The sequence below is a fragment of the Rutidosis leptorrhynchoides genome, chromosome 10 (genome assembly GCF_046630445.1).
Source record: "Rutidosis leptorrhynchoides isolate AG116_Rl617_1_P2 chromosome 10, CSIRO_AGI_Rlap_v1, whole genome shotgun sequence".
Lineage (NCBI taxonomy): Eukaryota > Viridiplantae > Streptophyta > Magnoliopsida > Asterales > Asteraceae > Rutidosis > Rutidosis leptorrhynchoides.
In genome coordinates this window covers 19,329,778-19,356,063 of record NC_092342.1, presented here as the reverse complement: position 1 = coordinate 19,356,063, position 26,286 = coordinate 19,329,778, and the positions used below count along the sequence as shown (strand labels likewise).

The 26,286-nt window shown below is 33.7% G+C and overlaps 2 protein-coding genes across 2 annotated transcripts; one reads left to right on the top strand and one right to left on the bottom strand.

Annotated features, from left to right (window-relative positions):
- Positions 1 to 10,573: 10,573 nt before the first annotated feature.
- LOC139873458 (mediator of RNA polymerase II transcription subunit 33A-like) lies at positions 10,574 to 21,330 on the top strand. Its single transcript, XM_071861384.1, has 12 exons — positions 10,574 to 11,066; positions 12,366 to 12,476; positions 12,785 to 13,132; positions 13,662 to 13,948; positions 14,026 to 14,117; positions 15,217 to 15,577; positions 15,774 to 15,984; positions 16,539 to 16,653; positions 16,736 to 16,897; positions 17,389 to 18,037; positions 18,774 to 18,980; positions 19,920 to 21,330. The coding sequence occupies exons 1-12, from the start codon at positions 10,783 to 10,785 to the stop codon at positions 21,026 to 21,028; spliced, it is 3,936 nt and encodes a 1,311-aa protein (XP_071717485.1). The 5' UTR covers positions 10,574 to 10,782; the 3' UTR covers positions 21,029 to 21,330.
- A 1,869-nt stretch (positions 21,331 to 23,199) lies between these two features.
- On the bottom strand, positions 23,200 to 24,450 carry LOC139872728 (EID1-like F-box protein 3). Its single transcript, XM_071860648.1, has one exon. The coding sequence runs from the start codon at positions 24,276 to 24,278 to the stop codon at positions 23,364 to 23,366; it is 915 nt and encodes a 304-aa protein (XP_071716749.1). The 5' UTR covers positions 24,279 to 24,450; the 3' UTR covers positions 23,200 to 23,363.
- Positions 24,451 to 26,286: the final 1,836 nt, after the last annotated feature.

The following is a 26,286-nucleotide window of genomic DNA, read 5'->3' as shown; positions in this document are numbered from 1 at the left end:
AATTAACCGAGTAGTACCTACCAGTTAAGATTCACATGTAATAACTTGGTACGAAAAGATTTATTTTGATTTCAAAATTCATATATATTAAATATACATAAAATTTCTTCAGGGGAAATGAGTTAATACTTCATCGGTTATTGTTGCTGGTATTTCTTGGTAACTACGGTGCGTATGACATTGATGCTCGTGGAACAGATTGTGAAGTTGAGGTTTTCGATGCGGATGTTGTTGGTGGTGGTAATGGTACTGTTGGTGTTGTTGTCGGTGGTACTGTTGATGCCGGTGATGCTGCTGGTGCTTGTAACCTTTGCACCATATTCTCCAAAGCCACTACCCGAGCGCGAAGCTCGTTGACTTCTTCTACTACATCGGGATGATTGTCGATTCGAACGAGCAGACGAATAAGATTTAGAATGTGAGATAGTATATAATCATGACTAGATACTCTGGAAATGAGAGAGAAAATGGTATTACGAACAGGTTCGCCGGTAAGTGCTTCAGGATCTTCGCCAAGAGGGCAATGTGGTGGATGGAAGGGATCACCTTCTTCTTGTCTCCAATAATTAAGTAGGCTACGAACCCATCCCCAATTCATCCAGAATAGATGATGGCTAGTTGGTTGATCCATTCCAGTTACACTTTCTTCAGAGTTCAGGAGAATATCCATATCGGAATAGCTGTCGGAATTTAAGGAATTTGAACTAGATACGGGATCCATCTTGTATAATTAGATAGATGATTTTTGATATGAAATAGATTATAGAATTTAGTTTGGTATTCTTCAATACATAATTTACATATGTATATATAATACCAAATTCCATAAATCACGGAGAAATTTTCGGAAGATGTCAGGAAAAGTTTACAGTAACAGATACGCTAAGATATGAATTTTTGTCTATACACTATTTATGCAATCAATGCAGTAAAACGTGTCTAGACTTAAGAATGATAAGCATGTAATTTTCGACAAAAAATGATAAGCAAAACTTTTAACATGCAGACACGGTCGAAGTCCAGACTTACTAATGCATCTTAACAACTATCAGTTAGACACATTCATGTAAGACCTGGTTCGCTAGGACCAATGCTCTGATACCAACTGTGACGATCGCTCCAAATCCATTTGGCCGAATACGTCATTCATTGATTTCATTGCGAGGTATTTGACCTCTATATGATACGTTTTATAAACATTGCATTCTTTTGAAAAGGCACACCATAAATGAATATTAAATCAAAGGTTTTCGACATCTGATGATTTCTACATATAAACAATCACCTTATATAATAGTTTACAACAGTACTTCCGTTGACAATGCAGTCTAAATAAGGTACATGGTGATGAATTGGTGAATGCAACGTTTTCTTGAAAAATATGCCATGTAAGACTCCATGCACATAGCTTGTCTATCATATAAGCAAGCAGCGGAAGACTTCTAGGGAACCTGAGAATAAACATGCTAACAAGTGTCAACACAAAGGTTGGTGAGTTCATAGTTTTAGTGTTTCGCATAATCTGCATATAAAAGTGGATAACAAGATTTCAGTTGTTTCATCCAGAAACGTTTATCAAAATATTCTACGAAATTGAGCACCCTGGTAACTAAACTTAACGTATATATAATTTGTACCCTTTGTATAATCATCTTAATAATACACGTAAACCAACGTGTACGCATCTCAAATAGCATACGTCCGTTAAAAGGCTAGTGCTCTAGCTCAGACGGGGATATCAAGCCCTATGGATCCATATACTACTACTCGCGCCCACCAGTTCTTATAACCGGCAGTTACTAGCTACCAAAGCTAAGGGATTTTCGGTTTAAACTCAGTGTAGAATTTAGTATGTACTTGTATCCATTGCGTTTGAAATAAAGTTCATGTATTCTCAGCCCAAAAATATAGATTGCAAAAGCAATTAAAAAGGGAGAAAATGAAACTCACCTTAGCAGCATATAAAGTCGCCTCACCAAAATGTGATCGAAACTAGGATTACCAAATAACTGTAGATCTCAACCTAGAGAACATATGTTGGTCAATAAATGTCTATCAAGCTAGGTCAGGTCATAGTGTATAATAATCCTAATGCTCGAGATCGACATACAAAAGTTATCCAAAGTCGTTTCAAAAAGTCAATTTTGACAATAATTCAACAAAACGAGACGTGCCTTATATATGGATTCATTTACTTGCCTGGTAATATTCAAAAATCCAATTTATCATTCTTACAAACAAGTTTCAAAAGCAATTTCAATCAATGTCAATCATAATTCAGTTGATCATATCTTTTAATTCGTTCACCGAAATTACGCGATTTCTAAATGAAAAGTTATTGATTTTTCGCCAGCTTTCCAAAAACATGCATATCATATACCTTTTATCGGTAATATATGTATTTACTTCGTGATTCATCATAACTGTTTAACGACAAAATTTAGCGTACAATAATGTATAAATATATACACTCGAGCACTAGTATGTATACACTATTAATTTATAAAATATAAAATATAAATGCTTACGTATTAATATTGAGATTCAATATTGTAGAAAAGTACGTAGACGCAACAGAGATGATAAACACTAGATTTGATTCATAAATATACCCTCGAACATTACCCATAACCTCTTTGGCAATAACCCATAATTTCCTTAGCTCTATCCCGCTCTTAAAACCATTTTGAAAGTGACACACTCATAACCTCGTCGTAGTATTTTATGTATAATACTAATTAATAATATTAATAATAATAAGATTAATAATAATATTAATCTTAATAATAATAATAATAATAATAATAATAATAATAATAATAATAATAATAATAATAATAATAATAATAATAATAATAATAATAATAATAATATAAATATGGAGTATGATATGTATGTGTGTAAGACAGAGACCAAAATGCTCCGGCTTTTATAGGTGTGGCCTGATTCTGATGCCCATGCGATTGCATGGGTTTTATGCCTATTTGCCATGTGATCGCATGGCCGTCAGATCCAGCTCACATATTTTTTGTAATTTTGTTTGTCGACATAATTTAATATAATATATATAATATATTTAATTTAAATAATTAATTATATATTATATTAAATTCACATGCATAGTTGACTTGTAATTTTTGTTCCGATAAGTCGTACGTCATCACTTGACTTATGTCCCGGTTCCGGTTTTTCGAGTGTCTCTTCGTACGTTGAGAAAACTTGTACATTACGTTTCGCGACTCGTTTGTCAAAATATAGTCTTAAATTATTCCTAAACTATACCACTCAAAGTATATCTTAAACTTTCGAGTATTTTGGTCATTTACTTCTATAAATCATCGTCTCGTTATTTGTTATTATATATATAATAACAGATTGTTTTATGACCAAGTTAATATTATATTTAAATATATATATTCAATATTTAATAAACACGTTTTTAAAATACATAACACAGGTTGTTCATATATCTAATTCCAACAGTTAATATTCCTTATTATTGTATGTGTCCAAGTTACGTTATTTAAACAAACACTTTATCATTTGTTCCGAATACCGTTAAAAATGAATGATTTCTCAATTCAACGTGGACCTCTCAATAGAGACCCGTAATGATATCATAATCCTTAAGAGACTCAGTAAATGTCTTTTACTTGAATCGTTTGGCATAATCTTTTAACTCCGTAGTTAAATATATCAATCAGGTAATCAATCAAATAAGATTAATGCACAGTATCATATACCCAACACTTAGTTACGTTTTCAAGTTATAGTATATGTATCTATTTACATATAATTATTCATGCATCATCGTGAATAAACGAAAGGTAATTGAATAGTTCAAGAATTTTGAGATTCAGTTTAACAGACTTTGCTTATCGTATCGAAATCATATAAGATTAAGTTTAAATTTGGTCAAAAATTTTCGGGTCATCACAAAACCCTAACCCATTTCTCCTCGTTTTAAAAAATTCCATTAAAAGTAAAATCCATATAATTTCCTTAAGAACACAAAATTCACCATTCAATTTTTGTAATCATTTCTGTAAGTTCGTCACTTTCCATCGATCTCATCTGTTATCTTCTTCTTGTTGCAATTTAGTCTAAATTGATTGTTTTTTTTTTGGGTTAATTTTGCAGGTGCATTCTTGTGATTTTGAATTTTTTTTGGGTTAATTTTGGAGTTGTCGGTTGTTGAATTCTTGCCAAAATCAAAATAGTAATATTATAAACGTGATATTCTTGTTTATTGTTGTTTATGTATATGTATTTTTTTATGTATATGTATTACGAGTAACTTTTTATAGTGCAAATATTACTGGGCTTCTGTTAATTGTTATAAAGTATTTTTTCGAACATTGAAATTTTATTAGAAAACACCCGCTAGCAAGAAGCTAGAACAAAACAAGAAAAAATACAACCATTACAAAGGATCAATAAGCCACATAGTGTGGCTTTAAATTTGCCCCTATACTTAATCGAATAATATGAAAAGTTACAGATATTATCGAATAGACAATCTCTCTTCCGACGAGAACCACTAAAAAAAACTCGTTACGAAAACGCCACAAACTCCATAGCATCACCGCGACAATCGAAGTGATTTTATTCTTCCTATCCCGAGAGGCTGACTTACCTTCAAACCACATAAACCATTCATTCAAGGATGTGAATCTAGGCATACTGCACGCCGTCCAAATATGAAGCTTGGACCAAATCTGATTCGCAATCGAGCAGGAAAAAAACACATGATCAGCTGACTCGACATTAAAACCACAAACGGGACACCCGATCGAATTTATTTCCAATCCCTTCATCAAAAAATTTAATCTAGTCGGTAATCTATCAGCCGCGAGTCTCCATAAAAATATTTTAACTTTACGCGGGATAATACTCGATCACGAAAAATTCACTTGTCGAGATGGAAGAATCATATCATCAATAAATTCACGTGAAGCCTTAACAGAAAAAATAGCACCTGGAGCAATGTCAAATGACCATGAATCCTCACCATCCGAGCATTTTACATGTTGCAATAGAATCTTTAATTCCTCCAGCTCGCTAGCTTGCCTACTTGAAAGAACCGATCTCTTCCATTTCCAGCACCACCCACCATCAGTATATAGATTCTTAACCAAAAAATTACCATCTTCACCAATATGATAGAGCAAATTGCCAATCCACACGTATTTCCAAAATCAAATATTGTTACCCTCTCCAAGCTTACGACGAAATATGTGTAACGGGATAATGTTCTTATGATTCATCTGAACCATAGCCTTAGAAATTCCTGCCCAAGCACCTCCAACAACTCGGCAATTTGGATCCACACCTGCATTATTATCATGAATACTTAAAACCACCTTTGCCCATAGAGAATCGTGTCAAGTATGTCCGGAGTGACCAGAACCCTGTCTAAATGACTCATTATAGATCCTGACTTGTTCATCCAAGTATATTGTCTTCCACTAAGCGGGATGTAACATCCTCAATCGGGCCTAGATGTAAGATTACTAAAGTGCCCTTAAGTTAGTATTGTGTTATTATATGCTTTTATTTTTATTTAATATTTATTATTATTTAATGATGTGGTTAGGACCAGTTTGTGACAAGGGTCACAGAACAGGTTTGTTTATTTAATTTGGACTTCGTTTGGGTTGCCAAATGATGTACGAAAGATATCAGATAACTGATAATTACCCGTGTGTCACACAGTGTGGGATTTTAACCCACTTAACATGACTAGTGCAGCTCATTTCTGCATTCTTCCAGAAAATTCCCAAACACACCCGTTCTTCATCTCCCTCACCTACCAAACCCTAATCCTTGATTCTTGTTTTAGAGCTCAAATCATTTACATTTTCGTGTTCCTTGTGATTTACTGATTCTATCAAGGTAAGAATCACAAGTTTTCATGCTTTAATCTTTGAGAAAATTGAGTTTTTGTGTTAGTTTTTACAAAGTGAGTAATTTGGGTCAAAGTGGTTAAATTTGATGTTGTTTGAGTCCAAATCTTGTGGGTTTATGTTTCTTAATGTATAGTGTCTTCGATTTGGCCAGTTTTGAGGTCATAAGCGAGCTCTAGAGCAAGAATTGGTCGATTTTGGGTGAAACCCGTCACTTTGTCTTCAGCTTCTGCAGATGAACACGGTCGGCCGAGTGTCTCCTGACACTCGACCGACTAACTCGACCATCGATCGAGTGTGTATGACCCACGGCCGAGTGTGTCTGCGAGAGACCATCGACCGAGTGACTAGACACTCGGCCGAGTGAGTGTATACAGTTGGCCGACTGTCTCTGACAGTCGACCGAGTGTCTTGGGCAGTGAATATTTTACCAAGTGTTGATTTTTAGTCGTTATGCTGCCCGTTTGTATTTTGATGTTTTTGATGTAAATTTTGAAAGTCAATAAGTGTTAAGGAGAAAAATTTTAGCGGACAGTTTTTCTGACAAGAATTTTTATATTGTGTTATTTCGTGTTAACGGACAGAAACTAACTTGTGTATATGTTTTCTCAGGAGAAAAGGAGAAAGAGAAGGTTCAGTGATTAGGTAGCTGAATACCTTCTCGTTTGCTGGTAATCGGTGAGTGTGACTAACCGGAGATTATAGTATATAGAAGCATGTTATATTATGATTGCCATGCTTGTTAGATATACTTATTGTTGTGGTTAGTTAGTTCTTGTGATGACTGCATGTTAGTTGATGCTTGTCTGCTGGAGCCCAGTGCGTCCCTATTGTGTGGTAGCCTCGGTAGGAGAGATCAACCTGCGGGTTGGGTTCCTCTGTGGTAGCCTAGACAGCCGTGGTGTATATATATGTGAATGACGCGTCCGTCGCGTGTGGATTATGTATATACATACGGTGGTGGAGGAACTTCTGGTAAGCCCCAGTCCGATCAGCTGGTGGTTAATGGTTTGGCCGAGCCCCCAGAGTCTCTATAGACGGCACTTGGGTGATGATTGTGTGTTAGACTATTGTGACATGATTAGTATAACACTTATGTATGCTATGACCTGTAGTTAGTCGTACTCACTTAGCTTCGTGCTAATTCCCCTCCATCTCCTCCCTGCAGGTTATTAGCTTTTGTAGATTATGATTTTGGGGAGAAGACGGGCATGAAGATGTTATGTTTGACAGGAGTCAACTCTGATGTTGTCTTGCTCTATGAAAACAATAATCTTTTTGTAAATATGCCTTCTCTGTATAAACAAGTATTTTGTAATGACACGTGACCCAGGTTGTATTAACAATAGTTAATGTGGATATCGTATTGAATTAATATTATGCTTCTGCCACGTATATAAAAAAAAAATTAGCGGTGTCACACGGGAGATCGTGTAAACCTGCATCATAAATAAAAGTATTAAAGATAGCGGCGACGTGACTGTTAAAAACCGAACCGAGTCTATCTTACTTCGAACGGACTTCGTTAAAGTCACCCAACACGACATAAGCTCCAGTGTGTTGACTTTTTCACTCCATCAAACTAACCCACAATCTTTCCCTGTTAGCCAAATCACGAGACCCGTACACATTAATAATAAATAAGTCGCCATCATGCCCACCCCAATTGCCTTTAACAATGACAAACGAATCCAAATACGATCCTAGGTAAATACATTTGTAAAAAAGTTTCATGTGCCTTGCATTGAATAGTTATATTTGTGTGTAATAACAGGTTTTGTAGAGTATGGTCTTGATTGTAGACTGTATAGTTTATATACAGTGTCATATATCTTTTTTGTGTAAAAATCAAATGGATTGTGTAGCTGTGTTATAACTTATACTCATAACGTTTCAAAGTTCGAAACTCTTTTAGGAAAATCTTATGGGTCTTGCATAAAATTGTACGGAGTATATACTAATTGTTTGGAAGTCAACTAATTTATTTATTTTTAGTAGTACATTATATTAATACTCCATATGCATAGGAGATGAACGCGTGAGTGGTTAAGTCTCCTGGATGATCTTAACAGCTGTCCAAAGAATAATGATATTGTGACGACCCGAAAATTTCCGACCAAATTTAAACTTGATCTTTATATGTTTCCGGCGTGATAAGCAAAGTCTCTAATGTTGAGTCTTGATAATTTTGAAACTGTTGCATATATTCAATTGACCTTCGACCATTACCGACGATTCACGAACAATTGGTGTAAACTAATATGTATGGATATATATGTATATATGTAAATATAAATAATGGTATGTATAATAAACTGAGATAATAAACTACAATTAAATCATTAGAATTAACTATGTAAAAATAATATACAAAATAAATAAGTGTAATTAAAATGAATGTATATATATAAATACGTATCTAATTTATAATTAGTAGTAATATATAAATATTAAATAAAGGTTATCACATAATATAATATTGTATATTATATGTAATTACAAGTATAGTTGTTACATTATTACATTCAATATTAATAATATTATTAAAACTTATTACATGAAATTTGATACAAATGAGGGACCAATGATGTAACTTTGAAATTAAGATGACCTGAAGTTTACCTGTTATAACAGGTAAAATACATAAAATATGACAATTTAAATAGTTTAATGCATACAATACAATGTGAGATCTAAAAGTTGAATACATATAATAAGAATTTGGTGAAAGTTCAATGCATTTTCAAACAATTTTCTCAAAAATTAAGGAAATGAAGAAAAATAAATAAATTAGAAAAGAAATGAAATGATTTATAGAAAAAAAAAATGTTTTATAGTTGTCTTGGTTCAATGGTAGCAATATTTTTTTCACATGTTATAAGGGGAATAAAAAAACAGCTTAAACGCAAATTATAAACAAACGGTCTTTTTAACCCAATTAAAGGTCACTTTTGTCCCGTTAACACACAATCGCTAAATTATTACTCTACCTAAAAAAATAAAAAATAAAAAATCGCACGTTCCCAAAGAAGAACAAAATCGTTAATAGAATTATATCACGGCAAACTCGACAAATTTTTTGTATTACAGGTTTGAATGCATCCATATATGTTTCGTAAACAAAATTTCAAAAATCTCCTAACATAGAAATAAAAAATTTGCCGGGTTTAATGACTGACAAATTGTATTTTTGAATTTCATATATATATATATATATATATATATATATATATATATATATATATATATATATATATATATATATATATATATATATATATATATATATATATATATATATATATATAGAGCAAGATCAATGGGGAGGTAACCAATCGGGGGAAGTGGGGGAAGCAAATTTTTTTTTTTTCGTTTTTTGAAAAAACTTTGTTCACGAACATTATAGATTGGATGAAAATATTAAAATTTAGAAAAGACACTTCGTGATGAATGTTATTATTTTGGCGGGAAAACGATCGACAAAAATAACATTCAAGATAATATTGTTCGTGAAGAATGTTAACGTTTTTTTTCTTCATGTTTTGTGAAGTAAAATTTAGCTCGATTTAGAGTTTAGGGTTTAGGGTTTGGTGTTTTGGGTTTATTCCATAAACCCAAAACACCCAACCCTAAACCCTAAACCATAAACCCTAAACTCTAAATCGTTCGTGTTAAAAACTCAATCTAAATCCTAAATCTAAACCCTAAACCCTAAATTTCTAAACCCTAATATCTAAACCCTATAAACCCTAATATCTAAACCCTAATATGTAAACCCTAATATCTAAAACCTCAACATACGATCGAAAAACACGATAATTGTTATATATTACTTCTTCGAGCGTTTTTCCGCCAAAATAAAAACATTTATCACAAAGTGTCTTTATTAAATGTTCATATTTTCATCCAATCTATAATGTTCGTGAACAAAGTTTTTTCAAAAAACGAATTTTTTTTTTCCTTCCCCCCGATTGGTTACTTCCCTCTTTATCCCACCACTATATGTATATATATATATATATATATATATATATATATATATATACTTTTGACAAAAACAAAAACCCGAGAATTTTCATTACAGATGAAAGGACCAATCAAAAGAACAATTACAAAACCAACACATAAAAGCATGGAAATCAATGAACCAGAGCAACCTAATCACTAACATCACACAACAAACAACCAGAAAATAATAGACGAGCCGAACCACCTATGAGATATGGTGATCTTTTGTAGTCGACCATACTAATTAAAGAAGCAACAAACTATAATTGACAGTTATGTATTGTTTGTTTTTTAAGATATTTTTGTCTGAAGATATGCGGATCATGTATGTAAATAATATGTGGTCTAAAGGTCTGTATGCTGAATAGTGAAGACTGTCTGTTTTTATGTTTGCAAAATAACTTAATCTTATCTGCAGCACTTAGAAGCACATTTTTAAGTGTGCTAGATTGTAAACAACATAAGACATTATTTTATTTATCTTTTGAAAAAACAAATAGTTTACAATAAAAACGTCTTCGAGCCCCGATACATAAATATAATAAGGTTTGCAAAACACACAAAATAATGAGATTAGTAGATAGTAGACTGAAATACGAATGGTATTCAATAAAAACGTGTACCGTCTATTTATGTGATTTTCACTCGTAAAATTTATAAACAAGGACCGTGAATTTACAAAGAAAATTCAACAACGGTCGCCTCCCGGAAATCACCGCCACCGGAAAGCTACTTCATCACGCTGTTTACTCATAATTCAGTTTGACTGACTGTATCAAAAACTCAAAACCAATCCCCTTTAAGCTTTCCGTACATTAACAAAAATAAAATTAAAAACTAAACCCTAGGTTTAGCACCTAACACAACCATGGCGGTTTCCGTACCACCGGCGAACGCGAATTTGTGGAACGAAGTAATGGAAATGACAAAATCAGCTCAAATTAAGAACTCCGATCCATTGATGTGGGCGGTTGAGCTATCTACTACGCTCTTATCATCAGGTGTATCCGTACCGTCAACTAAACTCGCTGAATTACTCGTTTCTCATATCTGCTGGTCTAATAATGTTCCGATTGTTTGGAAGTTTCTAGAGAAAGCGCTCACTATACGAATCGTTCCTCCAATGCTCGTTCTCGCACTTCTTTCTAACAGGTTTCCGTTGATTATTACAATATTCAGAAGAATATAGAATAAAGATATGTGTATGTATATGATGTGTATATGGCGTTTAAAATATGATCATATAATATTTAGCTCATGAATTTTAGGGTGATTTAGTCTGTTTTAATTCAAGTGCACTATGAGTGAGTGAGTGAGAGATAATTAATTGTGGTTAGTTGAAGTTTGTAATTCAGTAGATGGAACTAGTATGAGTGTACTCTGGTTAATTTTTTATTCATATTGCCATTCAGACTGTTTGTGATCTGGTTTATGTGTTGACTAGTTGGTACTTTGTATGAACTTACTTTGCATGCTTTGAATGCTTTTGTAGTAATTAGTGGTTAGTACTGTTTTTATATTCGCATATTATAATATTGTTATTATCATACAATGTTAGAACTTGATTAGAATGAGTGTAGTGGAGATTCAGTCTGTTTGTAATTTCGTGATTTTGTTTGAGTGTCATAGAAGGAGAAACAGATAGAATTTTGAAATGTACTCGTCAGTTCTACTGTGAACATACTTTGGATTGTTTACCAAAATGCCTCAAATTCTGAATAATAGGAGAAAGTTTAGTGAAGGGTGTCTTTAGATATATGATTAGTCGGTGTGATTTGCTAATAAATAATCAGCTATTGTAAAATGTGGTTGATGATATAGTGTTCAGGCGTGTTTTTGTGGATTAAAATTTTAATAGTTCATCATGAAGAGAGTTGGTGTTTGGCAATATCAGATTACTCTGTATAAATTTAAGAACATAGAAGTGATTTCACTTTATTTTTTAATAGTCACTTATAACCATCCCAAGATAACCTAGTGGTTAAAGTCTTGATAACGTTACAAGAGGTCTCATGTTCAAACCTCACCAGCAACATATCTTGGGGTGGCTTGGATAAGGGTCTGCAAAGGTCACCGGATAACCCGGTTACGACGCGTACATCTGAGTAAAAATACTCGCCCTCCCCGGGTTGTTTGAACAGGGAAAACCTTATCCGTCTTTTTTATATATTCAGTTAAGCTCTAATGAGTCTGAAATTGATCCTAAGCCATAAAAAGTGAGGCAAATGTTTGCTTAAGCAGTAGCAAGTTAATTTCTTTTTTCCAAAAATACATCTAAACGCATCCTAAAGTATCGTTTGCTTTTAAGATTGGTGAGAAGTGGCTAGGTACCTGCCAAGAGGTGTAGGTTTGTAAGTACGTGGAATATGTTTGTGTGCAGTCTAATTTGTATTAAATCTTTATTGTTATGTTATCATTATTGTTTGATTTAATAGTTTTTCTTTTTCATAGAGTAATCCTAAGTCGAAGAACTCAACCTGCTGCCTACAGACTTTATCTGGAGCTACTTAAAAGACACATCTCTCCATTGGTTTCTGAAATTCATGGTCCAAATTATCCGACGTAAGCTTCTTGTTTCCATTTCGTTTGGAAGAACATATGTTTTAGAATAAAGTTACAAAGGAATACGTCTCTTCATTTAATTTGAAACTACTAACTACTTGCATAAACATTTCTTCTATAAAATCTTTTGGGTACTTATTGAGTTTGACATATTTAATCACTTATTCTTCACACAATCTTGATTGCCACATACCTATGTAGGGGGTCCCGGGTCCATGTAGTTTCAATATATTTATTAAACATAAGGTTATTAAGAAAACTTGTATATTACTAAATGGGTAGTGAAATTTGCTTATATGATATTGCAGGATCATGAAATCAATAGATGATGTTCTTCACCTCAACCAGATATTTGGTCTTCAATCTAGTGAACCTGGGCTTGTTTTAGTTGAATTTCTATTTTCAGTAGTATGGGAGCTAGTTGATGCTTCACTCGATGATGAAAACTTGCTGGAACTTGTACCTGAAAAGAAATCCAAATGGCCAATTAAATCAATGGAGATGGACATCGATGATCATAATAATTTTGGAGAACAGAAAATTGATTTTCGCCAAGGACTGAACAAAATGAATTCCACAATGGCCATTGAAATCGTTGGAGAAATTTTTCGTAATAAAGTAACTTCTAAAATTCTGCAGTTGGCAAGTCGGAATATGTAAGGAAATAAAGCTAAAACTCTTAGTCTGTATCTTATTGTATTAGTGGCAAGTTGAACATATTTTACTTATGAATGGGTCAATGGGGTTATGGTTTATCACTAACGGGTCAACCTGATCATATAGAAGAAGTTGCCACAAAAAGAAACTTGGTGAATGAGCGAAAACCCACTCAACATTTTTTTGTTTTCTTTTCTTATGCTTAAAATCTCTTACCTCATATGGTTCACAAAATGATAATCATTGAAACAAATATGATATATATAGTCGTCACGACATATCTAGTTTCACACCAACTTGACATATCCTGGCTTGTACACATATACTTGTTTTAAAAGGTTACCCAACCTTGAACCGCCCATTTTGCCACCACTTCTATATATGAACATGGGTTTTGGGGAGTCACCAATTATATTCATTAGTAGCTTTTTTCTTCACCTGATTATATGACAAACAGTAATAATCTTTTATCTGTAATTTTATATTTCTCTATTTCAATTAATAGTATGCTAATTTAGTTACTTTTAGGCCTGCACACTGGAGATCTTTCATGCAGCATCTGAGGCTGCTTGTAGGAAACTCAACAGCTTTGAGAAATTCAAAAGATATTACTCCCGAGGCCCTGTTACACTTAACATCTGATAACCGTGTACTACTGTCCAAAGAATGTAAAACAGTATGTTTACAACATTTTCATGCAGGACAAAGTTATGGTGCTAGTCGTTTGGCTAATTGGCTTCCAATTGATCTATTTCTGGAAGACACTATGGATAGATATGTAGTGGCTACTACCAGTGCAGCTGAAACTCTTACTGGTACAATCTAATATCTAAGTTTCACTTAATACTATATCATTTGTAAGGTCATCTTAACAAATGGATTAGTATTTCAGATCTGCTGAAAGCTCATCAGGCAATTACTCAGGCCTCCTGGCAGGACACTTTTCTTGGCTTATGGCTAGCAGCTTTGCGGCTTGTTCAAAGGGTATGAAAGCATAGTAGCGTCTTCATATTTGTGACCTAATCACAGTTGCTCTGATTGAACATAAACACACTCACACACCGATAACTATATATATATATATATATATATATATATATATATATATATATACACATACATACATACATACTTACATAGGGGGCTAATCAAGAGGGAAGTGAATTTTTGGGGGGAAGGGGAAGTAAAAGATTACATGCATATAATGTTATTCTTTAAGCAAAAACTTGTGAAAATTCATCGGAAATATTAAATTTTTGTGAAAAAATCTCAACATTGATAAAAAAAATATCATTTTACATTAAAAATGTTAACGTTTTCGACAAAATCAATAACATTCATTACGTGTAATGTTTTCTGGGCAAAAAATCAATAACATTCATGTAATATTTTCGGAAATATAAGAATTTATTCTTTGAAAACATTCATATGTTATTCTTATTATAGATTTTGATAAAAAAAAATATGTTTTTGTTCGTAAATATTATTTTTTTCACGTATATCATGAAATTGTATACAAATACAACCTTAAATATATAAATGAATGGTGAAATGATAACATTACTTATAAAGAATGTTTACTTCCCCCTTCCCCCAAAAAATTAGCTTCCCCCTGGATTCTTTCCCTATATATATATATATATATATATATATATATATATATATATATATATATATATATATATATATATATATATATATGTATATATATACATATACATAAATATATGTATATATATATATATATATATATATATATATATTAAAATTAGTACTAATATGATCAAAAAGTAAACCATGTACGAGCTGTTTATTTTTGAGATTCGGGGAAGTAACTGGCAGTGTGCTGAATTGCATTGGTGAAGATATTCCACAAATATGACCTGTTAATTAAGTCTCATAATGCTATTCAGATAGTAGTTTCAACTGTTTAGCCATCAATGTCAGTTTCTAACAGAAGATGTGGTTACATTGCATAACTTATGTTTGTCAATTAGGAGCTCTTAATTGTCATCTCATGTTACTTTGTACTATATGTCTCATACAAGTTACACTGTTTGTTTTCCTTTTATGGATATTTTAGGAAGGAGATTCTAGTGAGGGTCCAGTACCTCGCATTGATACATGTTTATGCCTACTATTATGTACAACAACTCTTGCAGTTGTAAATATTATTGATGAAGAAGAAAGTGCTTTGCTCGATGAAGATGATATTAAAATTATGCATCAAGGGAGTGAAAAAGAGACTCTTGGAAACTGTCGCAAAAGCTTAATTTCTAGTCTACAACAGTTGGGTGATTATGAAGGTTTATTGATCCCACCACCATCGGTGACTTCTATAGCAAATCAAGCGGCTGCAAAAGCTATTATGTTTTTCTCGGGTATATCAGTTGGAAGTGGGTACCTTGATGGCGTGAACTTTAATGACATGCCAGCCACTTGTGGTACGTGATTTCTTATATTTAAGTTGGTTTCATCTGTATTCTTTTTTGTTATGTATCTGCATCAATATAAGAGGTGGGACTCTTCGATCTGTTTATATTATAATGGGTCTATACTGGTTATGTTGGGTCGTAACACGTTTCTTTTACATCTACAATCTACAACATATATTAAAGTGGATACTAATTTATTTTTCAGCCGGAAACATGAGACATTTGATAGTTGAGGCCTGCATTGCAAGGAACCTGTTAGACACATCAGCATATTTATGGCCTGGCTATGTAAAGGGACATAATAACCAAATACCTCGTACCATTTCTGGCCAGATACCTGGCTGGTCATCTTTGAGGAAAGGGTCTCCTTTGACTGCTCAGTTGATGCATACTTTGGTTTCGACACCAGCTTTAAGGTATGCTCTTTCTCTTGCTTTCAAAAGTATTGATTTCACCTTAGCTTCAAGGTATGTTCATTCCTTGATTTCAATCTTTATTTTATGTTTTCAACTCTATGCTTTCCAAAAAATTGATACAGTTAGGTCAAATTAGTTTTTGTTTTTTAGTGAGTGTTCTATTCTGTGTATTGGAACTGATTTTCATGGTGTTCTTTTCCTGCTGTGAACTGTGTTGTGAAAGATATTTTGTTAAGCACTCAAATTTGGATATTCTTAGCTGTTAATTACTTTCAGCTCATTCATCCAAATACAAATGTTTGTATCATGGTACTCTAATTTCATAAATCTAGAAAATGATTTATTGCTCCAATTCTCTTAGAGTCTTAGATCTCACCTTCAACTTTATAGTTTCAATTATCCGATTATAAAGTTATTTGCGGTTTTCAACTTCGTTTTTATTTGTTTCACTTGACCTTACTACAATATATCATACACTTTGTAAGTTATGTTGTTTTCTTCTTACTATATAATGTGGTTTGCAACTGAGTTTATGCTCTTGTATTTGATGTAAGCTTAGCAGAAATTGAGAAAATATACGGAATTGCAGTCAGTGGCTCAGAAGAGGAGAAGATTGCAGCTGCAACTGTTCTATGTGGAGCATCACTAACTCGTGGGTGGAATGTACAGGTGATTATTTCACTCATAAAGTTTTGTTTCTTTTAATTTTTACTCGTACAATTCTAATTCATTCTTTGGGTGACATCTATAGGAACACACTGGATTTTTCATTATTAAGCTTCTGTCACCTCCAATTCCCGTGAACTATTCTGGGAGCGAGAGCCATTTGTTGGTTCATGCCCCCCTTTTAAATGTTCTTCTTGTGGGGATATCATCTACAGATTGCGTTCACATTTTTTCTTTGCACGGTTTGGTAAGTGAATTTTGGTCTGTTTTATGTTTTCATTTTTTTTTTTTTTTTTTGTTTCTTTTGGTGGGTTTTGTGCTCAGCATTTCAGCTTATCATAGTTAGCATGTGATAAAGGATTCGTAACAATCGCAATGTTTCCCATTTGTTTATGAATGAATTGATTCGTGTATGTTGTATTTCAAATGGGTTAAATAAAAGAATATTTTAAAAGTAAAGAGGCATAGAGTTACCTTAACCAAATTTTTTTCTTCATAAAACATTCTAAATCATTTATCGTGTAATTCAACTTTTTTTCCTTCAAAATAATATGCTTTAGGTAATCATTTGATACACAATATTCTTACAAAAAATGAAATTCTTTACATATTTTTTTTGGTCAACACCAGTCAACCCTTTTCAACCTGACTGGTTTTGACACGTGTTAAATTTATTCGTGACCCATTATAAAATATGCAAGAGTTGAACTGATGGTGATTTATATATGTTATTTGCAGGCCCCACATCTTGCTGGTGTATTGATGCCCATATGTGAGGTCTTTGGATCATGTTCACCCACAGTTTCTTGGACTCTTCCAACTGGGGAACGCTTATGTCCCCTATCTGTATTCTCAAATGCATTTACTCTGCTTCTAAAGCTATGGAGATTTAATCAACCACCACTTGAACATGTGATGGGGGATGTAACTCCCGTAGGATCCCAACTAAATCCCGAGTTCCTCTTAATGGCCCGCAATATCCAGTTAGCATCATACGGAAACTCACTTGATAATCCAAAAAAACGAAGGGGGATTTTTAGTAATTTGTCATCTTCAGAACCAGTATTCTTGGATTCTTTTCCAAAGTTGACACATTGGTACCGACAAAATCAAGCTTGCATTGCTTCAACGTTATCTGATCTTAAACCTGGTACTTCTGTGTACCAAATTTTTGAGGCGCTTTTAAACATGATGTTTAGAAAAATGAATAGAGGTGGTAGTCATTCTGCATCTGGAAGTAGCAGTTCGTCTGGATCGATACCCGAGGATTGCACTGTTAGCCTTAAACTTCCCTCTTGGGAAATTCTGGAAGCCGTCCCGTTTGTTCTTGATGCTGCTTTGACCGCCTGTGCCCATGGAAGATTGTCTCCTCGTGAATTGACCACAGGTTAGTGTTTTCTGAGCAGGTTAACTAATCCCGCATTCTTAAATCTAGAGAAAAAAGAAACATTTTTCAGTTGTATGTTCTTAATTATGGAAGAAAAGTAAAGGAAGTACCATCTTTTATCCTTGTTCTTGAGTTGCATAGACAAGGAAAGAAAGATGATTTTCGTTATACCCTTAAGATTCAAATAGGCTAGTTTATATACGGGTCTATGAACTCTATTTGATAATTTGAAATAGCCCCATAAGATTTTACCACAATAATTATAATTATTTACAAAATATAAGAAACTGATGAAATAGGTCTTTGTAGGTAACCTAGACCCAATGCTTGCCCATTACCCAACCCTTTAACTCTGCCTAGCCGTGTGGTCTTAAGCAACCAACATGCAGAATCATTTATTTCTTTATACATGGATAAGTAGCATGCATATACAACTAATGAACGCAAGTTGCCATCTCTGAAAGCAACTTATGAGCTAGTTAGCCCCATAAACTGCTAAAGTAATATATTACAGCCCCTTTAGTTTTTTGTATATGACTATCTACATTCATATGTGGTACAAAAAGGTGGCTTACATCAAGTCAACATCTTATAATTATGCTGCTCAAGTAGTCATATTTATTAGTGTCCAGAAAAACTGAAGAGCAATTGGTGGACACCTTCCTCCACAGAATGTTTGTCTCTATAATTCTGGAATGTGATTTAGCAACTTTTTGTTTGTGGTTTGTTATTGTAGGGCTAAAAGATCTTGCTGATTTCCTTCCTGCATCAATGGCAACTATTGTTAGTTACCTTTCAGCAGAAACAACACGAGGTCTGTGGAAGCATGCGTCTATGAATGGAACTGATTGGCCAAGTCCCGCCGCAAGTTTAGCCATGGTGGAAAATAACATAAATAATATACTTGCTGCAACTGGAGTTGATGTTCCAAGTCTTTCTGCGGGTATGTATATATATATGTGTGTGTGTGTGTGTGTATATATATATATATATATATATATATATATATATATATATATATATATATATATATATATATATATATTGAAATTACCTTTCGTATTTCTAATGATCACTCGAGAGGTGTCGAAAACTTGATTTGGACCAAAAATGTACCTGATACTGTACCGCTACTGCCATACCGCAGTTCGACTTAGGGTGCATTTGATTACCTCTTAATGATTCAACATTCGTCGCGTTTGTTTGTAACCTTTGAATGACAAGTGGTGCCAAATGAAACAAAAATTTGTGTTGGTTAACCATTAAGCACATTCATTTTCTTCTAAGACCCTAATATATATATATATATATATATATATATATATATATATATATATATATATATATATATATATATATATACATTACAATTCTCAGTTATATTTTTTATTTATTCATCTAAAATGTTTATATAATACGGTAATCATACATCATTTAGAGTGTTTATTCAAAATGGTTATCAAATATGTTATTGTCATTCAGAACAAGATTCATTCAGAACCTTTGAATCATTCAGAGCCCTTAGTTATTCAGTTTTATCGAACTCAACCTTAGTTACAACAGTAGAGGTGACTAAATGATATGTGGAATGGAATGGGCCGGGTTGCTTTTACCTTCTTCGTCTAAAATCCAAGCCTTACAAATTAGCTTGTGAAATATGCGTACAAAGGTAGTATGATCCCATTAATAGTCTAATTGTTATGATAAATTAATTTAGGAGGTTTTATACACATCATATATGAAATTATAAATTTGAAAGTTGGGCGAACTTCTGACCCATCTGTCCTGTTCAATCCGGATCCAATCGGATACACTACCCTTGTTGTTTGCTTGTCTTTAAATGCTTGTTAACAATTAAATATTAAATATTTCTTCTTTACAGGGGGAACAAATCCAACTCTTCCTTTACCTGTAGCTGCTCTAGTAAGCCTGACAATAACCTACAAAGTTGATCAAGTTTCTCAATCAGTTCTAAACCTAGCTGCCCCAGCCTTAGAAACTCTCGGTGCCGGTTGCCCCTGGCCATGTATGGCCATCATCTCCGCTCTTTGGGTCCAAAAAGCCAAACGTTGGACCAACTATCTAAGTTTCTCTGCATCCCGAACCGTATTCCATCACAACAGTGATGTAGTGGTCCAACTTCTTAAAGTTTGCTTTGCAACTGCCATTGGTCAACCCTTTTCCTTTTCTGGTGGCGGTATTGGTGGTCTCCTGGGTCACGGGTTTGGGTCTCACTTTTCGGGCGGGTTATCACCTGTAGCCCCCGGAATACTCTACTTGCGTGTTCACCGTAGTGTTAGAGATATCATGTTCATGACTGAAGAAATCGTCTCTTTGTTAATGCATACAGTCAAAGATATTGTGTCAGCAAATGAAAAACAGAAAAAGCCCAAGAACGGGATCGTTATGAGATACGGTGAGGTTTCATTATCTACAGCTATGGCCCGTATCAAAGTTGCAGCCTCACTTGGTGCGTCGTTAGTTTGGATAACGGGTCGGTTAAATTTAGTACAATCTTTAATCAAAGAAACGTTGCCCTCGTGGTTTATATCTGGTAACAAATCGGAACTTAATAAAGGCGATTCGGGTGGGATGATAGGGATGTTAATGGGTTACGCGCTTGCGTATTTTGCGGTTCTTTGTGGAGCTTTTGCTTGGGGTGTTGACTCGGTTGACTCGGTATCTTGTGGATCAAGTAAACGGGCGAAGATTCTTGGGGGTCATTTGGAGTTTATGGCTAGTGCACTTGACGGGAAGATTTCACTTGGGTGTAATAAAGCCACGTGGCGGGCTTACGTGTCGGGTTTTGTTAGTTTGATGGTGACGTGTGCGCCAAAGTGGGCTGGTGAGGTTGACGTGGCGGTTTTAAAGAGTTTGAGTAAGGGACTTAGGAAATGGGATGAGGAAGAATTGGCTTTGACACTTTTGGGAATTTCGGGGGTCAATGCAATGGGTGCAGCTGCTGAAATGATAATCGAATCTTCAGTCTAGGTACCGTTTCAGATCGCGTTTCAATAGTTTACGTGATTAACTGATTATAGTGTTTGGATAGAAGTATTGTTTTTTATTATTAGTCGTTTATCTCGTAGAAGGTATCGAGTCTGCCTTTGATCTGTGAAGCTTTTCGGCACTGCATATAGTTAGCAGAACATAACATTGCATTCTCGAGTTACTTGTTATTAGTAAAATTGGTAGATTTAACTTCTAAAATTATCGAACAAGGATACTCTGTTTTTTTTTTTAAAATTTAATCAACGTATTTGTTCAGCTTAGTGATTGACTTCTCATAATTATAAAAAGACATTTGGACATGTAAAGCCAAAATGTATCCGCTGGTTTATGTACACAAATTGTTCACCAACTGATTTTGATATCTAAACTACAAACCTGTTACCTGGTGATACGAGGGTCTAAGGGGGTGTTTGGGATTAAGCTGTAATACATTAAGCTACTCCAAAAATGATTCACTGTATAATCAGCAACACGCTTGTATAACCCGCCCAAATCGCCTATTTTGCTGTCGTTGGCTCTAGGGGTGTGCATGGTCCGGTCCTTGGTCCTTGGTTATGCGTCATTTTTTGAATTGAAAAAAGTACACGAACAATCTTAGTGTTTGTTTGCGTGTGCAGTCCCTAAAAAACTAAAGTATTTGATAATGGTCCAGTCCTTGATTATTTAACATTTTTTGAATTGAAAAAAGTACACGAACAATCATGTTGTTTGTTGATTTGCGCGTGCAGTCCCTGAAATTAAAGGAAGTTAAAAAAATTCTTTAATTCAAACCGCATGTCAAGCATGTGTGGATTTTCGATTTGAACGACACCTTCACAACTAAAAAGAGAAGAAAAAGTAAGACAAAAATGCCCTCACATACTTTGCACATGATTGTTTTAATGAAAAAAATTAATGACATTGGCATCTTTAATTAATAAATACCTTATTTATCATGTTAAAATTTTATATATATGTTGATGACACATAAACAATAAGCTCATTAGCTACATTTATATTTTTCGAGTATATACCACAAAGGGACAAAAATGAAAGTATATAATATATTTATAGCTTTAACTTTTGTAACATTGTTACATCTTTTTTTTAACAAAATTATGGGAATATATATTTGTGTTATTTATTTAACACTCCGTATATATTTTTATTAATTTATTAACTATTAATATAAAATGACGATCAAAGAATTTTACAATATTTATACTTTTAAAGACGATCCTTACACTTGTTATACAAAAATCACAATACAGAATCTAATGTATAAAACAAGTAAATGGGCTCGTCCAATTGGACTTGTTATTTAGATATGATATTTTATATTTAAAGATTTAATTATCTTGGGTTACTATTGAGAAATAGTAACCAATTTTTGATCTATTATTAATTAATTATTAATTAATATATTTAAAGATTCAAATATCTTGGGTTACTATTGAGGAATAGTAACCAGTTTTTGCTCTATTGTAATATTATTAATATATTTGTTTACTTGATATAAATTAAAAATATGTATTATATTCATATAATGAATTATAAAATCATTTTTTTCAAGTTGGTGAGTGACCGTGCCTTCAAATTCATTTACTTTTTCAATTCCTTTGTGATGTTAAAGTTCATGATGTTATTACCAAATGAAACATGTAAACAACACATCAACACAACGTGCTCACACAGTCAAACTTTAACCGACCTTATGACACATCAAAAGGTCCACTCTTGAGAAGTGTCCGTTTCACGTACAGTTAATCCCGTTGAGTTCGTAAGATTTTTTCGAGTTAAACGGTGGTCTCTGAAAAATTTAACTCGCACTCAGCGAGAAGATAGTGTCTGTTATAAATTCGGGTGAAATTAATTTCTTATATTTTAATTAAATTATATATTTACACTTGTTATCCCTTAAAAAGTGTAAACTTTGAGTAACCGTTGTGAAAATATAGGTGAACTTGAAGGGCTGTTTGTAATGTAAACATAAACTCAAAACTACAGTAAATTATAACTAAAACTACACAATTTCTCACCGCTTTTACTAATATAAAGTTAATTAATTAATAAACATGATCCATAACTTATTATACCGTACAACCAAATATTGCAACACAAGTCTCGGAAAAGAAATGGAAAAGAAACTTAATAACCTCTTAACATTAACTCTATTTAAAATGTTTATCTATTTATATTTTATACGGTAAAAATAATTACACATTTTCAAACTAAGTAGACAATGCACTACTTATTTTAAATTATTATTTATATTTTAAAATTAAAAGACAAACATTTTATTCTAAACACAACTTCCAAATATACCGTTGTATGATCAAGTGCTAAAACCACTAAAACCATTATTACGAAACCCATTGGTGACTCCTTTACTATTGTCACATAAATCGTCACTAAAACCACCACCGGCTGAGCTATTTCCAGTCTCATCACTACCGTCCATTTCATACCCATCAGCATCATCTTCACCGTTGACTCCTTCATCAGATGACAACGGTGCTAACCAGCACGTGCCATGCATGTGACCATTCACACAAACAAAATACTCCAGCGCCCCATCATGCGACCCGAGCCGTTTAGCCGCGTTCTTCGGAACCAACCCAGCCGTTGTCATACTCCAAACACGGGCCCCACAATATGGGCACCTTTCTCTCTCTTCTAACGCCACTTGTCTCGCTATTAAACAGGCACGTGTCCTAGACTCACGAAATCCCCGAAATACCCCTCGAAAAACACCTAAATCATCTTCTCTGTCACTTAACCGATGTTCACACGGATCACTCACAAATAACAAATCATTACGACACCGTTTCATCAAAAAACTCCTCCCGGAAGTTTTAGAAAACCGGGACTCCGTCACAAAATGACCCGGTTTAGGCCGGCTTAATACAAAATTCCGACTCGACTCGCAACCACCGCAAAAAAACAACAATTTCGCTAACGCCGGCCAACCGCCACCCATTCGACTACTGTGTACACCGTTAGATAACGATTCCGTTATCCTCGGCGCACGGAATAAACAGAGCTCTCGCCATAATAGTCGTTTCGCCATCGCGCGAAGCCGCCGGCACACGGCGGCCGTCCGACACAGCACTTGTACGTCCCAATTCATCGATTCCATAACCAATAACAACAATCTCTCGTTAAAAAAATCCGATTCGTGCGAACTGCATGAACCAGATCCCCCGCCACTAACGGCCGGATTCAGCTTCACTCTCTGATTAGCACTCATGTTATTCGCTCTAGGATTTTGTGCAATAACTCCTCAGAACGAAATTGAAAACGCGTTACAACGTTTTTGATCAATTAAACGCCTAATAACGAAAATTAAACGTTAATTAAAATTTAAGTGATGGTAATTTGTACGGTGAACAGAACAAAGGCCAGTGGTAGCGTTTACCCTAATTAAGAATTGCACGCGGAAGATAACAGATGCTATTATATAGTTGTTCTGAAAATAGAAGACTTGTGCTTACGTGTCGAGTCATTAGTGGATGACGACTATTAAATTGGATTGGGTTGGTTTTAATCATGATCGTGGGCGGTTGTGAATGGTTGGAAATGGACACGTGGAGGTTAAAAAATTGGGAAAGTAGGTGATCAGGTGACAGACAGCCACGCGTCCAGGAGGTATGTTAAAAGTTAGTTGCTCGAAAATATCTTGAAAGGGGTAACGTGGCGTAAGGGGAGAGTGATATTGCCACGTGTGAGAAAATATCTGGTGATGGGGGACACGTGCGGAGCTATGATGGGGGACACGTTAAGTAGGTGACCTGTATGGGACAAAAAAGGTCACAAAGGGGAATATTTTAGTAGCAGATAGTTTGGTCTTTTGGTGGTTTCCTAAAATGGTGAGGCTGTTTGGATGTGGAGATATTTAGCACTTTTTGAACTTTTTCTAGTGTTTTTAATATTAACTAAAGAAAGATATTCAAGATAGATATGCAATTTCGGATACATAATATAATCATAGAAAGATAGCTTAGTGGTTTGGATTCGATTTTTTTTGCAAGAATTTACAGTTTTCAAATTTTGTGCTTACGTGTCAAGTCATGGTACAAATGCACATGGTCAAACATCTATTTAAGGAAATGCGACCGTTTCATAATTATATTATTTATAGTTAGTTGACTTTCAACTAACCATAAATAATACGTAGTATAATTATGAAATGATCGCATTTACTTAAATAGATGTTGACCAAAATTGATTGAAATTTGAAATTTGAGGCCGCCATTAATTTAAAATTTGAAAACAGTTCGACATTTCATGGTATTAAAAGGGTATATTTGTAATCAACTAATTCAAGGCCAAGATTATGAGGTCATAATCAAGATTAGGAAACAATCAATGGTTTAGATCATTGATGGGGAATTGAATGGATGGCTAGGATTATTTGTGGCTACTTCAAATGATCTATTTTACACTTTGTTATTATATTTCAAAGGGATGTCTCCCCACTTAGATAAACAACTAGTGGAAGAGCCCTCGCTCCGCGTCGGGACTCCGTTTCGGATATAATTTGTTGTGTTTGGTTCGTAAAATTATTTCGTTTTTAACGGCTATGTCGGTTAAGCTTATCCCAAGTCGTACGAAAATTTAAAGGCGATTAAAAATTTAGGTGGATTTGTTGGGGAGTTTTATGGAAAATAAAGAAGTTACGATTTGGCCCTTGAATTTTAACTTTAGACCCCTATGAAGTTTACATTTTTTACCCTAGGAATTTACATTTGGCGCCCTAAAGTTTCTAATGGTTCTCAATGTTTAGTGTGGTGTCATTGTGGGTACAACTTTTTTGCACGACGTATAAATGATTAAAGCATGGGGGAAGAACTATTCATAAAGCCTTTGTCTTTTAGAGATGTAGAGAATAATATATATATATATATATATATATATATATATATATATATATATATATATATATATATATATATATATATATATATATATAGAGAGAGAGAGAGAGTTACGTAGTTAATTTATAATAAGAAAAAAAGTTAAACAATAATAAAGTGAAAAATTATGTGGTTGATTTAATAATAATAATAATAATAATAATAATAATAATAATAATAATAATAATAATAATAATAATAATAAATAGTTGTTAGTTAGTAAAAAATATGAGATCGATTTATAATGAATGAAAAGTGTAATGGTTAAAGTAAAAAATGTGAAAACTATGTAGTAAGTTTGTAAAAACTATAAAGCTAAGTGTTATAAAGGGCAGGATTGAA